This window comes from Lepus europaeus, chromosome 14 (genome assembly GCF_033115175.1).
Source record: "Lepus europaeus isolate LE1 chromosome 14, mLepTim1.pri, whole genome shotgun sequence".
NCBI lineage: Eukaryota > Metazoa > Chordata > Mammalia > Lagomorpha > Leporidae > Lepus > Lepus europaeus.
The window spans coordinates 93,697,726-93,712,925 of record NC_084840.1 but is presented as its reverse complement, the minus strand read 5'-3'; the positions used below and the strand labels follow the sequence as shown (position 1 = coordinate 93,712,925).

Genomic DNA, 15,200 nt, shown 5'->3' with positions numbered 1-15,200 from the left:
TTCCATAGGTCTTATATTTAATGGCAAATGATAATTAATATGCCACGTATTTTTATTCTGTGAGATGGGGAGTCTTACCCCTACTTAACAGATGAGAGGAGAGGAGCTTATAGAGGAAGACAATCCCAGTGAATTGGCTAGGTGTTTAAGCATCGGAGCCAGGTATGATACTATGTGTATGTGGCTCTAAATCCATTGATTTGGAACCCATGACCCACTACTGGGTAGTGAGTAGTAGTCCACCCTACTAACACCGTAAGCGTCTGAAAGCTTGACTGAAAAGCTGTGTAAACACTCTCAGTACACCCAGGAGGGAAAGGAAGCGCAGCGCTAAGATACACCTGACTACTATGACATAAATTCCAGAACATAATTTTATTACTTCTCATTAACAATGTGCTCTCCCACGTCATAAAAACTTGAAAAATATATAATTCTAGTCTAGAGACTAGAAATCCTTTTATGACCACCCTGTGAGTATAATCCATGCTGACTTTAATAAACTAGTAGTTCTGTGCTGGGAAAAATAAATTAATAGCCTCCATTTAAGCACAATGTCATAGGGAGAAATTTATGATAATACAAATAAATTAAAATTTCCAGCGGTAACTGCCAAGTTATGTGTAATTCACCAAGTTTCAAGTGGATTTTTCTGTCTATCATGACCTGTTACAGAATGAATATCTCAATGAAGATGTTGACGCTAGAGTTATTGAATATGAGGATAACCGGCCCCTCTTAGATCTGTTTCTGCAGAAGCCAATGGGTTTACTCTCCCTACTTGATGAAGAAAGTAGATTTCCCAAGGCTACAGACCAGACTCTCATAGGTGAGTTTTCAGCTGGGTGTGTCTGCATGGTTTTAGGAATACAGTCATATGATTTTAATTGATTTTTTAAAAATTATCTGGCATTCAGGATGTCCAAGAGATGCCCATACTCCCGTGTTTATTGTAGCACTGTTCACACAGCCAGGGTGTGGAGTCGACCTGGGTGCTCTGTTGGTGGATGAGTGGATAAAGAGCACATGGTCACCTCTACACAGTGGAATAGTACGCAATCATAAAAAAGGATTCAGTCTTGTTGTTTGCAGCAGCACAAATGAGCCAGGAGGACATTGCGTCAGCACGGAAGGAAAACTGCTGCATGTTCTCACTTCAGTGTGAAAGCTTATTAGAAAGCTGATCTCAGAAGAACAGGGATCGCCAGAGGCCGGGAGGAGGAGCGTGGGCCATGGGTGCAAGGGTGCAGCTGGGTGGGTGTGATGACCTGCAGCACAGGGGAGTCACTGACTGAACAGTTCATTGTGTGTCTCAGAGCAGCTAATGGGATTCTGCATGTTCCCAACACAAGTGATCAGCGTTGGAGGTGACTGGCATGCCACTTATCCCGGTCATTACCTGTTGTGTACATGCACTGGACTACAACACTGGACCCCATACAGATGTATGATTGTATGTGTCAATTACAAATAAATACACACGTTACTGTCTTTAAAAAAATTATCTCGCGGCCGGCGCCGTGGCTCAACAGGCTAATCCTCCGCCTTGCGGCGCCAGCACACCGGGTTCTAGTCCCGGTCGGGGTGCCGGATTCTGTCTTGGAGGATGGCCCAAGTGCTTGGGCCCTGCACCCCATGGGAGACCAGGAGAAGCACCTGGCTCCTGCCTTCAGATCAGCGCGGTGTGCCGGCTGCAGTGCGCCGGCCACGGTGGCCATTGGAGGGTGAACCAACGGCAAAGGAAGACCTTTCTCTCTGTCTCTCTCTCTCACTGTCCACTCTGCCTGTCAAAAAATAAATAAATAAATAAATAAAAATTATCTGGCATTAAAATAGCAGTCAGAAAGCCTGCCTGTAAGACTTAAGAGGAAGTTTTGAATCTGCAAATAACTTAGATTGGTGAATATTGAGTAAATAATTAAAAATGAGTTTGGATATTATACTTCTCCTTACTTCATAGAAGTACCCCAACTGGAGGATCTTGGGTTAGAAATGACCTTAGAAATTTCTAAATTAGAAAGTGTTGGGTAAGGGCTGGCAGTGTGGCACAGTGGATTAAGCTGCCAGCAGCAACGCCAGCATCCCATATGCACCAGTTCCTGTCTTGGCTGCTCCACTTCTGATAAAGCTCCCTGATAATGCACCTGAGAAGCACAAAGTACTTGGACCCCTGCCAGGCTTGTAGGGGAGCCAGATGGAGTTCCTGGCTCCTGCTTTGGGCTTGACCCAGCCCCGGCCATTTTGGAGTGAACCAGGGGATGGAAGATTATGTCTCTATCTGTCTGTACATCTGTCTTTCAAATAAAATAAATAAGTTTTAAAAAAATTGGTGAACAGGGCAGAAAGACCTAGACTTTTGGAAAGATAACTGACAGGCAGGAAACACTGTTTCTGTGTTATTCAAGTCATCTATTTATTTAATCGAGGCAAATAGCCTCAAATGCCTTCATAACCTCTCAGTTACAGTACATTAATAAGTCTCCATGGTAATAATCCCAAGTCATCAAAGAAAGATTAAATGATTCCACTTTTTCTGTTTGAGGAGTGTATACTGTTGTTAGAAGATTAGCATCCCAAATGATTCAAATGAAAACCTTATGCTACTTAAATCTACAAAGGAAAAAAACTTTTGATTTTTCAAATATCTGAAAAACTCATTTAAATTTTTTTTATTTGGAAGGCAGAGAGAGAGAGAGACAGACATTACAGAAAGAGTTCTTTGATCCACTGGCTCATCCCTCACATGCTTGAAACACCCAAGGCTGGGCCTTGCCGAAGCTGGAGGCTGGAAGTCCAAGCCAGGTCTCCCAGGTGGGTGACAGGGACCCAGCTACTTGAGATGCCACCTGCTGCCTCCCATGGTGGAACTCTCAGGATGCTGGACTCAGAAGCAGAGTCAGGAATTGAACCCAGGAACTCTGTGGTGGAATGTGGACATCCCAAGCTACATCGAACTGCTGCACAATACCTACCCTGAAAAAGATTATTTTGTAATGTGGAACATTGTGTTTCCTAATGAGAAGAGAGTGGTTGTGCGTAATAAGTGCTTGTAGAATCTAAATTCACATTTTTCTCTTTTCATGCTAGTGACAACCAGAGCCTGTTTCTTACCACTGCTTCCAGTCACCTATGGACTTGTGAATTCTCACCTCTAATTGCACAATACTAGATGGACAAGAAAATAACTCAGGGTTGTGACAGCAGTCACCTCATTGCCCTACAAGGAACATTTTGATATTAAATGTATCAAAATGTAGGACATGCAATGACACATTCTCTGAAGGTGTTAAAAATTGTTATAGAGGGCCAGCGCCATGGCTCGCTTGGTTAATCCTCCACCTGCGGCACCGGCATCCGATATGGGCACCGGGTGCTAGTCCCGGTTGCTCCTCTTCCAGTCCAGCTCTCTGCTGTGGCCCAGGAAGGCAGTGGAGGATGGCCCAAGTGCTTGGGCTCCTGCACCCATGTGGGAGATTGGGAGGAAACACCTGGCTCCTGGCTTTGGATCGGCAAAGCTCTGGCCATAGCAGCCATTTGGGGGGTGAACCAATGGAAGGAAGACCTTTCTCTCTGTCTCTCACTGTCTAACTCAATCTGTCAAATAAATTTTTAAAAAAAGACATTCAAAATTGTTATAGAAATATAACTGCCTTCCTGATCCTATTGTGCCAGTTAAATAATCAACGGTAATCTGGAGATCCTACAATAAAAAGGAGAGTAAAATACCAAAGGTTTTTTTTTTGTTTTGTTTTTAAGATTTATTTATTTATTTGAAAGGCAGAGTGGCAGAGAGACAGGAGAGAAAAAGAGATGTTCCATCTGCTGGTTCACTCCTCAAATGGCCACAAATGTCTAGGCTGGGCCACATCAAAGAAAAGTTTTCCCACATGGATATCAGAGACCCAGACACTTGGGCCATCCTCTGCTGTTTTCCCAGGTGCATTAGCAGGGAGCCAGATCAGAATTGGAGGAGCTGGGATTTGAACCAGTGTTCCAGTGTGGGATGCTGTCACCTTGAGCAGTAACTTAGCCCACTGTACTGTAACAACAGCCCCAAAACCAAAATTTTAGGCTCCAGGCTTGGCATCAAACAAAATTCTGTAGCCAGTGTCAAATAGTTTATTCCCTCTATACCAAATGTGCCTGACCAGGCACCTGCGAATCAGCTGGGAACTTGTTAAAAATGTGAATTCTTGGATCCCTCCCCAGCAGTGAGCCCCAGCCACATGCTTTTTTTTTTTTTTTTTTTTTGGACAGGCTGAGTGGACAGTGAGAGAGAGAGACAGAGAGAAAGGTCTTCCTTTGCCATTGGTTCACCCTCCAATGGCCGCAGCACCGCACTGATCCAAAGGCAGGAGCCAGGTGCTTCTCCTGGTCTCCCATGGGGTGCAGGGCCCAAGGACTTGGGCCATCCTCTTCTGCACTCCCGGGCCACAGCAGAGAGCTGGCCTGGAAGAGGGGCAACCAGGACAGAATCCGGCGCCCTGACCGGGACTAGAACCCGGTGTGCCGGCGCCGCAAGGCAGAGGATTAGCCTGTTGAGCCACGGCGCCAGCCAGCCACATGCTTCTTAACAAGCCCTCAAGATGACTCTGATGCATGGGAGGGGTGAAGAACCGCTGCTGTACATCTGAGTGGGGTGGGAGAAGCTCATGGTCTTGGGGTTGACTTTACCAGTCAGAATTCTATTCCAAATCTTCCTAAGCTGGCTATATAAATTACTCTGTCACTGTTGAATGCATGTCATTCCTTTTATGGTGAAAGAAATGATTCAGACAGTATTTTTTGAGGTTCTCCCACATGCTTGATTTTGGAGTTCAATTCTTTTTCTACAGAAAAATTTGAAGGCAACTTGAAATCTCAGTACTTCTGGAGACCCAAAAGAATGGAACTTAGCTTTGGAATTCACCATTATGCTGGAAAGGTAAGGACTCTTCAGAATGACACCTGAGTTTCTTTTTAGGCTTTTACTGAGGGAGAAGGATCGTCAACTTAAAACTACAATGGAGACAAAGGCTCTCCAAAGAAAAGCATTCATTCGGGAATGAATGATAGGATTATAATAATCTAGGATACTTGTACCATGTCTGAATATGAGTCTATCCAGGGAGACCCAAGAAGACAAGTGCTGTGGAAGGTAAAATGAGAAAGATCCCTGTGTGAGAGTATGTTTTCTGTTGCTGTAAGGAAATACCTGAGGGGCCAGCACTGTGGCACAGCAGGTGAAGCAGCCACTTGCAATGCTGGTGTCCCATGTTGGCGCACCAGTTTGAGGCCCAGCTGCTCAGATTCCAATCCATCTCCGTGCTAATGCACCCAGGAATGCAGTGGACGATGGCCCAAGTGCTTGGAACCCTGCCACCCACATGAGAGACCCAGATGGCTGTTAGGGACATCTGGGGAGTGAACCAGTAGATGCAAGATCTCTTGAATGAATGAATGAATGAATGAATAGGGCCATTTGGGGAGTGAATCAGCAGATGAAAGATCTCTCCAAGTCTCACAGGCATGGAAAGCCAAGACACAGTGGCAAAAACAACCTAAATGAAAGATCCTGGTGAACAAGACCCCAGCGGAAGGAACAGGCCATCAAGGAGAGAGGCACTTTTTTCTGAAGGGAGGAAGGAACTTCCACTGTGATACGGCCTTGACTAAACAAGTTCAGAGCTGGTGAACTCAAGGGGCTTCCATAGCCTAGACAGCTCATGGCAAGAGCCTCGGGTGATTGCTGACGTCATAAATAAGAGCGCCAATTGTTAAATCAACAACGGGAGTCACTGGGTACATGCTCCCCACGTAGGATCTCTGTCCTTAATGTGTTTTACTATGAGAGTTAAAGATAACACTACTAGTCGAACAATACCCTATACCTTGTACAGATGTGTGAGTGCAGTCTGTTGAAATCTTTACTTAGTATATACTAAGTTGATCTATAATTGAAAATGAAACTCAATGAAGAGCAGAATGGGAGAGGGACTGAGAGAGGGGAGGGCCGCTTGAGGGAGGGAGGTTGGGAGGAGGGGAAGCCACAATAATACAAAAGTTGTACTTTGTAAATTCACATTTATTAAATAAAAAAAGAAAGATCTCTCCAATAAATTAATAAATCTTTAAAGGGAATGCCTGGGACCAGCACCATGGCACAGTAGATTCATCTTCCATGTGCGGTGCCAGCATCTCATATGGGCACCGGTTCTAGTCCCGGCTGCTCCACTTCTGATCCAGCTCTCTGCTTTTGCTTGGGAAAGTAGTAGAAGATGGCCCAAGTGCTTAGGCCCCTGCACCCATGTGGGAGACCTGGAAGAAGTTCCTGGATCCTGGCTTCCGATTGGTGCAGCTCTGGCCACTGCGGCCATTTGGGGAGTGAACTGGCAGATGGAAGACCTCTTTCTTTCTCTCCCTTTCACTATCTGTAACTCTACCTCTCAAATAAATTTTAAAAATCTTAAAAGAGAGAGAGAGAGAAAGATAGAGAGAGAGAGAATACCTAAGGCTGAGTACTTTATAAACAAGTTTTTTGGCTCAAAGTTTAGGAGGCTGAAATTTCAAGATTTAGCATCGCTATGGATTCAGCCTCTAGTGAGGGCCCCCTTGGCTACATCACATCCCGACTGATGGGGACAGGGGCTGGGGGTGCCTGTGATAGGAAGCGTCACTTGGTGAGACGAGGGGCAGAGAGCAGAGAGGCCCACTCTTGCTCTTTCATAGCAGCCCACCCCTAGGGGAACCAGCTGGGGTCTCACAGGAGCCAGGATACTTCAGTGCCTCCAATGACCTAATCGCCTCCCTTGAAGCTCCACCTCTTAAAGGGTCTACACTGGGGGCTCAGCTTCCAGCACATGGACTGTGGAGAGTAAAACTCTTTCCAGAGCTGGCGCTGTAGTGCAGTATCCTAAGCCTCCCCGTGCAGTGCCTGCATCCCATGTGGGTGCCGGTTTGTGTCCAGCCTGCTCCTCTTCCAATCTAGCTCTCTGCTAAGACCTGGGAAAGCAGTAGAAAGTAGCCCAAGTGCTTGGGCCCCTGCATCTATGTGGAAGACCTGGAAGAAGCTCCTGGCTCCTGGCTTCATATTGGCTCAGCTCTGGCCGTTGCAGCCATTTAGGAAGTGAACCAGCACATGGAAGACCTTTCTTTCTGTCTCTCCCTCTCTCTCTAACTCTACCTCTCAAATAAATAAATAAAATATTTTTAAAAAATAGTTTTAAAAAACCTTCCTTCCAAAAGATGGCAGTTACTTCATGGGAAGCAATTCTCCTTGGCTACAAGGACCAATAACAAGGTGGTGTCCTTCCAAAGTTTAATAGGCAATTGCTGGGTAGGTATCTTCATAAACGTATTTTTTGTGCAAGCTCAAGGTGGCCTTTGTGCAAGATCGTAGTTTTTGTGATAGTTCTTACAATTGGACCCCTCCTTGTAATGGCCTCGTCATTTCTTTTTATTAGGATTTTTCTCTAAGATACACTGTGGGGGCTGGGTATTGTGGCACAGTGGGTAAAGCCACCACCTGCGACACTGCCATCCCATTTGGGCAAAAGTTCAAGACCTGGCTGTTCCACTTCTGATCCAACTCCCTGATAATGATCTGAGAAAAGCAGTGGAGGATGGCCCAGGTGCTTGGGACCCTGCACACCCGCATGAGAAACCTGGATGAAGTTCCTGGCTCCTGGCTTCAGCCTGGCACAGCCCTGCCCTATACAGCCATCTGGGGAGTGAACCAGCAGGTGGAAGATCTCTCTCTCTGTCTCTATCTCTCCCTCCCTCCTTCCTCGCTCTCTCTCTGTCTCTCTGAACTGCCTTTCAAATAAATAAATCTTTTTTAAAAAAGATGCACTCTGAAGCTGGAGAGGCTCACATTCTCAATCAAACTGTAAAAGAAATCTTCGTAAATCTGTGTGTCCCTGAGCTCAGGGCAGAGTGAGTTCTCAGTAAATACCTCTTTTTTTTTTTTTTTTTTTTGCACAGGTAGAGTTATAGACAGTGAGACAGAGACAGAGAGAAAGGTTTTCCTTCCGTTGGTTCACTCCCCAAATGGCTGCTACAGCCGGCGCTGCACCAATCCAAAGCCAGGAGCCAGGTGCTTCTTCCTGGTCTCCCATGCGGATGCAAAGGCCCAGGCACTTGGGCCACCCTCCACTGCCCTCCCGGGCCACAGCAGAGAGCTGGACTGGAAGAGGAGCAACCGGGACTAGAACCCGGCGCCCATATGGGATGCCAGCGCTGCAGGCAGAGGATTAACCAAGTGAGCCATGGCGCCGGCCCCAGTAAATACCTCTTGATGTATGTTGATGGTGTTGACACCAACTGTGGTCATCTGACCACGTACTTTATCACCAGGTCCTCTACAGCGCAAGCGGGTTCTTAGCTAAGAATAGAGACACTCTTCCAACTGACATCGTGCTACTTTTGAGGTCCTCAGAAAACAGTGTCATTCGGCAACTTGTCAACCACCCTCTGACAAAAACAGGTAAGGAAATGTCCTTTAAATGAAAGGTTCTTCAAATCCAACTTGTCTTTGTGACTGTCATTCTCAGTTTTTCATGTTTGTTTTTAACTCGTTAAATATTTGTTTGTGAATATCTTCGTCCATGGATCATTTTGAGGAAATATAAAAATAAATTAAACAAGGTAGATTTTTATTAAAGAAAAACACTCACCAGAAAGTATGGTAAAATCTTGCTGCTTGTTACATGAGTTCAAACTCCTCCCAAGAGTTTAGAATCACCTGATTATCTGCTGTTTTCAGGAGAGGGGAGGCTTTGTATAGTTCTCTGAGGTCCTGTTAGTTTAATGAGCTCTGGTTAAAAATTCTAAAAAGAAAAAATGGGGAGGCAGGCATTTGACCTAGTCATTACAACACTCACGTCCCATATCGGAGTTCCTGGATCCGATTCCCAGCTCCAGCTCCCAGTCCCAGCTTCCTGCCATTCCTACCCTGGGAGGCAGCAGGTGATGGCTCACATAGTTGAGCCCCTGCCACGCACATGGGAGACGTGCTGACTATGTCCCAGAGAGGGTTTCCTTCCTGCATCTTTGTCTCAGGGCCAGACTTGTGCAACCACAATGAGAAAGATTTGCCAGAAGGATTTAGGCTCTCATTATCACCTTGGAGGCTGGAGAAGGGTAATAACCATTCTGACATCACATTGAGTTGGGGAGGTTTAGGGACACTACTATTAGAATGATAAACTCTGGGCCAGCGCCATGGCTCAATAGGCTAATCCTCAGCCTTGCAGCGCCGGCATACCGGGTTCTAGTCCCGGTCAGGGCGCCGGATTCTGTCCCGGTTGCCCCTCTTCCAGGCCAGCTCTCTGCTGTGGCCCGGGAGTGCAGTGGAGGATGGCCCAAGTGCTTGGGCCCTGCACCCGCATGGGAGACCAGGAGAAGCACCTGGCTCCTGCCTTCGGATCAGCGCGGTGCGCCTGCCGCAGCGGCCATTGGAGGGTGAACCAATGGCAAAGGAAGACCTTTCTCTCTGTCTCTACCTCTCACTATCCACTCTGCCTGTCAAAAAAAAAAAAAAAAAAAAAAAAAAAGAATGATAAACTCTGGGGTTGTGAGTTGTTGGGTTTGTTGCGTTTGGTGGATGTTGGCAGAGCAGTGAAAGTGAGCTACGTTCCCAGGGCCTGCCTTGTGCCACGTGTGTTACCCCATTTCATCAGAATTCTGCAAGGTGGGCAACATAATCCCCATGTCACGGATTCCAGCCGCAGATCTGAGACTCAGTGGTCAAAGGGCAACACAATTTAGAAAAAAAAAACGGCTCGAATTTCAAATCCAAGTCCTTCCGGCTTCCAAAAAATGAATATTTTCACTAACCCATCATTATTTCACTGCCTTGAGTTGTAAACGTATGTGTAGGCCCTAGTGTGAAGTCCACATTCCTGAATGCTGGATTGAAAATGACCATTGTTCACACTGACTTGCTTATAATCACCTCGTGGGAATTTAGGATCCACACAGTTTTTTAAGGTCCATTGTAAAGTTTGTCCTGGGTTCAAGAAAATCTCAGATGTCATTTAGCACAAAATAATAAGCCAAGTTGCTCCCTTCACCATAGTCACCTCATAGCCTCTCACAACAGGAAATCTAACACTTCCCTCCATCTTTTCCAGTTTCCAAACTGGAGGGCTTTTTCTTGAATTTAAAATTTGTTGGAAATTGCCACATAATATTAGTATAGTACTAAGTTTCTCAATCAATAGTTAACCATGCACTTGAATATGATGACTGTGGGGTTGATTGTGCACATCTTAACATTTAAGTAGAAAAAAATCCTGCAGCCGTTGAGGACTTGAAAAACGTGTTTTAGTTTTATCTGCATTCCATAGGTAATCTGCTACATTCTAAAACCAAAAACAACATGAACTATCAAATGAGGACTTCAGAGAAATCCGCCAACCTGACCAAAGTAAGAAAATACATTTTTGGTGGCTATGGTCTGAGACTCTAACCTTCACAATGGCAGTATTTGTGTGTGCCTGAAAGTGAGCAGCTTTTCCTTAACTTTTCTCCGTTTGATCTTTCTTTTCTTTTTAAATTGCTATTTATGTTATGTTCCTGTTATTGCTAGTGGTTAAAATAATCTCCATTTCTGATATATTCCTACCTCTTCTTTTGTAGCTATTTTTAAATGTTACACTAATACTAATAGAAATGTGTCTTGGAGGCCCTGAGATAGTCACATTCTATGCAAGGTCAGTTAAAATTCCAATGAAACTGATAAAACAGATGCCAAAAAAATAAGACTATCAGAAGCATCTTGCTGTTTTTAGTATTCAGATGCATAGACTGGGACAGGTGTTTGGCCTAACTGCTAAGATGGCAGTTAGGATGCCCAAATTCCATTTCCAGGTGCCTACGTTCTGTGCCCACTTCCTGAGTCCAGCTTCCTGGGAGGTAGTAGTGATGGCTCAAGTAGTTGGGTCCCTGCCACCCACAGGGAAGACCTTGATGGAATTCCTGGCTAACAGCTCCAGCCCTGGCTCAGCCCTGGCTATTGTGAGCACTGGGGAGTGAACCAATGGATGGGAGCTCCCTCTTTGTCTCCTTGTCTCTTTTTCTCTCTCAATAAATGCATGTCCTCAGATAACCTGAAGGAAAAAATCATTTGCTCCCTCGAGAGCCTGGGTGCAGCAGGTACTGAAGGCCCTGTCTTCCTTGGTCTTCCTAGGACGAAGCTGGAGAAGGCCCACGTCACGGCCGAGAAACAACCAACATGAAAACACAAACAGTTGCCTCGTATTTCAGAGTAAGCTGGGAAGTTCTGATCTGTCATGACAAGAGATGTTATTTATCCTAAATGAGTTGCAGATCAAAATCTCATAGCAAATATCAGGGTAGAAGCCACCAGCCAAAGAGAATGTTGCCTATATTGCATTCACTGTGTGATAGATTCGGGATATGATGGGGTGAAATATCAAACAAACACCGATTTGTTTACTTGATACATTGCCTATAAAAATACTGCATCCCACATCAGGCTTCATAGGGTGTTGGTTAGAATTTATCCATAGAACCAAATGCACTTCTATTAGAGGTAAACCTAAGAGGATTTTAAGTGCAATGCTCTGATGACTACCAATTCTCCTTCCTGCTCCTGAAAGAGATGGGGTGAGGTTGGGTATTCCTGCATGTACATCACCCGAAAACCTGCAAGAGAACATAGAGCCCAGGTAGGATTGGGTGAGGGAAGAGTGACCAGGAAACAATACCATGGAGTCCACTTGGCACCAGACCGAGGCACCTTCCTTCCTGGGATGATATGGGACAGAGGAAAGAAAAAGAAGCATTTGATTTTCTCTTATTATTGGTTCTGGTTCTTACTGATCTCTCCTGACATATTAACCAGCAACAAAAATGAAGGAAATACCACCCAAAACATGGGGATTATTAATAATGTAGTTTGATGTGGGAGAGATAGAGGAAATTGGACTACATTTACTATAAGTCTTCAGAGAATATATCCAGGTCCCTAACAGAGTCATAAAAGACTTTCTTAAAATTTATGAGCCCTTGTATTAGTCTTCAAGTCCTCGGCTCGAAGCAGACAGGCCTTACTTAATCATCCTGCAGTAGTGCCTGGTACATTTCTATGCTTAAAGTCTTGGGCTGCTGTTACCTCCACTTCACATCAGATGTACAGTGAGGCTGAATCACGGACTGTTTACAGCCAGATTATTTCCTGCTTTTAAGTGAGTTATCCAGGACCATTATCATGCGACCATTGTTGGAGTCGAACACGCTGTGTGTGTTTAAACCTGATTAGTTCAACAAATCATCTCAACCTTTAAGCTGAAGTGAAAAACAAGAGAAGATAATTCCACACAGTATGTAATGTGTTTTTTTTAAGGTTATTTTTCATCCCGCAGACAAGAGTGAACATGGTATAGCCCTATGCCTTCGTCCGTGAGAAAAAGCAACGCCTTAACTAATAGTAAGCACCTGCTCTGAAAGCCAGCCAACACCGATCCACCCTTGGGTCACCAGAGCATGGCAGATGTTTGTGTGACTCACGGAGCGATGACTCACAGATTAATGTAATGAAAGAGGGCTCCAAAGCGGCAGGCCCAGCTGTTTGAGTCTCGGTGCTCAAGAGCAAGTCTTGCAAATGCAGTGCCTTGTTGACTGTCCCTGCTCAGTATTTGTTTTGCACTGGCTTTGTGCCTGGGAGCCTGTGTATTTCCAGCACAGAAAGAGATCTGTTCGTTAATAGCCATCTATGCCCATGTATCCCTGCCAACTATGATCCTGGTCCTTGAGATGCCAGCTTTACTGGGATTCCACTTTTAGCTGGACTGTGATTATCCTAATATGTTAGACTTAGCTGTCCAGCAGTTTGCTTTCATACTGCTTTCATAAGGTGTTGGTGCAAGAGTTTTCCTATCTAGGTGATTAAAAAACAGCCTTCTAAAATAAATAAGAAAAGTATCAAACTACCCCATAAATATGTACAGTTGAAGTAGGCATTTGGCCTAGCAGATCCTGGTTGCAGCAGCTGTGTCCTACTTTGGAATACCTGGTTCCAGCTCCCAGATCCACTCCTGATTCCGGCTCCCTGCTGATGCACAACCAGGAGAGGCAGTAGATGACACTTCAGATAACTGGGCTGCTACCACCCACATGGGAAAACTGGATTGAGCCCCCAGCTCTTGTCTTCAGCCTGGCCCAGTCTTAGACACTGGGACATTTGGCAAGTGAACCACTGAATGCGAGCTCGCTTTCTCTCTCTCTCTCCTTCTCTCCCTCATAATCTCACTGCTTTTTAAAATTAAAAAAGGTACAATTATTAAATGTTAATCAAAATTTTTAAAAACTTATGGATATAAAAATGTTAACTAACTCATTGAATACATGTATTGAATTATCACATAACTATGTATGATCAATTTCTTAATTTTTTAAAAAGAATGATGAAATTAGAGCAGATGAGAATAAATGGACATTGCTTTGCACCTTGTTTTATATCTGTATCCTATATAGTAAAATCTTTTTACTTCTCTGTCATTTCTTTTTTAAAATATAGTTTAAATCTATGTTTAATTTTTTTTGTTTATTTACTTAAGAGACAGAGAGAGAGAACAAGAGCAAGCTGACCTCTAGTGTTTCATTCCCCAAATGTCTGCAACATCTCTGGGCCAGGCCACAGGCCAAAGCCAGGAACTCAGTCCACATCTCCCATGTGGTGGGCAAGGACCCAATCACTTGAACCATCAAATGCTAACTCCCAGGCTCTGCATTTGCAGGAAGCTGGAGTCAGTAGGATCCAGAGCCAGGAGTCAACCCCAAGCACTCCAGTGTGGGACACAGGCACCTTAACCACCCCCTCTTTGTTTTAAACTTGGTGATGATTCTTATTGTGATTCAAGTATTTACTTGTGTGTTTTCCATAAAGAAAGAGTTGAACAAAGACATTAGTGTATGAGTTGGATTGGATTGTGTGCTTAAATATTGTAAATTGGCAAGTTTGCCAAAGAGGATGTAATTACTTACAAATAATATAGAAAACATTTTTATCTATGAAGTAAACCCAACTTAAGAGTTTACAGGCAAACTCTTATTAGCTAACTTCACAGTTATCGCCTCTATATTTTTATAAATCTGTAACTTGTAAAATATACTCTAACTCAGATTTCCATTAAATCGGATTTCCCCCCATTTACCGTGATCAGTGTGAGCATTTGTAACATCCATTATTCAAGTTTTATTCTTATAGTAAAAGGCTTGTGTGTTTTTGTCTGCTACACAGAGTTTATTTTTGTTGCATATTGCAGTATTCCCTGATGGATTTGTTATCTAAAATGGTAGTGGGCCAACCTCATTTTGTCCGTTGCATCAAACCGAACAATGAACGTCAGGCAAGAAAATATGACAAAGACAAAGTTCTGGTGCAGCTTCGCTACACAGGAATCCTGGAAACAGCAAGAATTCGGAGGCAAGGGTACTCGCATCGCATACTTTTTGCCAACTTTATCAAGCGGTACGTGGATTTCTTTCTCAGTTCCATTGTACAATTTGCAAACAAATTCTTCAGAAGAATTGGAGGAATGAAAGTAGAAAATTATATAGGTGTTTGGGAGGGAAGCATTTTGTTCACGCAAATAACTGAGGGTGGAGAAGGCAACTCTTAGTTGAGGCTGGAAAACCATCGCCAGCCTCCCTAAGTGGTAGCTTAGGACATACGTCGGAGGCGTCCAGTCGAGAGGCCTGAGCTTCTGCGTTGAGTAGTTGAAGAGTCTGGGCTCTCGTTCTAGCTCTGCCACTCATTAACTGACCTTAGCCTATACCAGTGATCCTCGACTGGGGGAGACATTACGCCTCAAAAGGCACTGGGCAAGGCTTGGAGGCATTTTTGGTGGTCATACGCCAGGGAGGGATGCTCCTGGCTTCCAGTGAGTAGAAGCCACGGATGCTGGTGAACATTTATTCTGTGGGGGCAGGAGAGCTCTCACCACAAATAATTACCTCAACCTGGGACCTGCACTGAGGCACAGCGGGTTAAAGCCCTGGCCTGAAGCATTGGGATCCCATGAGAGAGCAGTGGAAGATGGACCAAGTCCTTGGGCCCCTGCACCCACGTGGGAGACCCGGAAGAAGCTCCTGGCTCCTGGCTTCAGATCAGTGCAGCTCCAGCCATTGCGGCCATCTGGGGAGTGAACCAGCGGATGGAAGTCCTCTCTGTCTCTACCTCTCTTTGTAACTCT

The 15,200-nt window shown here is 44.7% G+C and overlaps 1 protein-coding gene across 1 annotated transcript in view; it reads left to right on the top strand.

The window, feature by feature from the left end:
* The window catches only part of MYO3A (myosin IIIA), a 216,805-nt gene that overhangs the window by 163,201 nt on the left and 38,404 nt on the right, over positions 1-15,200 (top strand). Inside the window, exons 19-24 of the mRNA XM_062211468.1 lie at positions 676-829; positions 4,836-4,924; positions 8,335-8,464; positions 10,329-10,408; positions 11,171-11,248; positions 14,271-14,476. Of these exons, the coding sequence (XP_062067452.1) occupies positions 676-829; positions 4,836-4,924; positions 8,335-8,464; positions 10,329-10,408; positions 11,171-11,248; positions 14,271-14,476 (737 nt within the window). The remainder of the gene's footprint in view (positions 1-675; positions 830-4,835; positions 4,925-8,334; positions 8,465-10,328; positions 10,409-11,170; positions 11,249-14,270; positions 14,477-15,200) is intronic.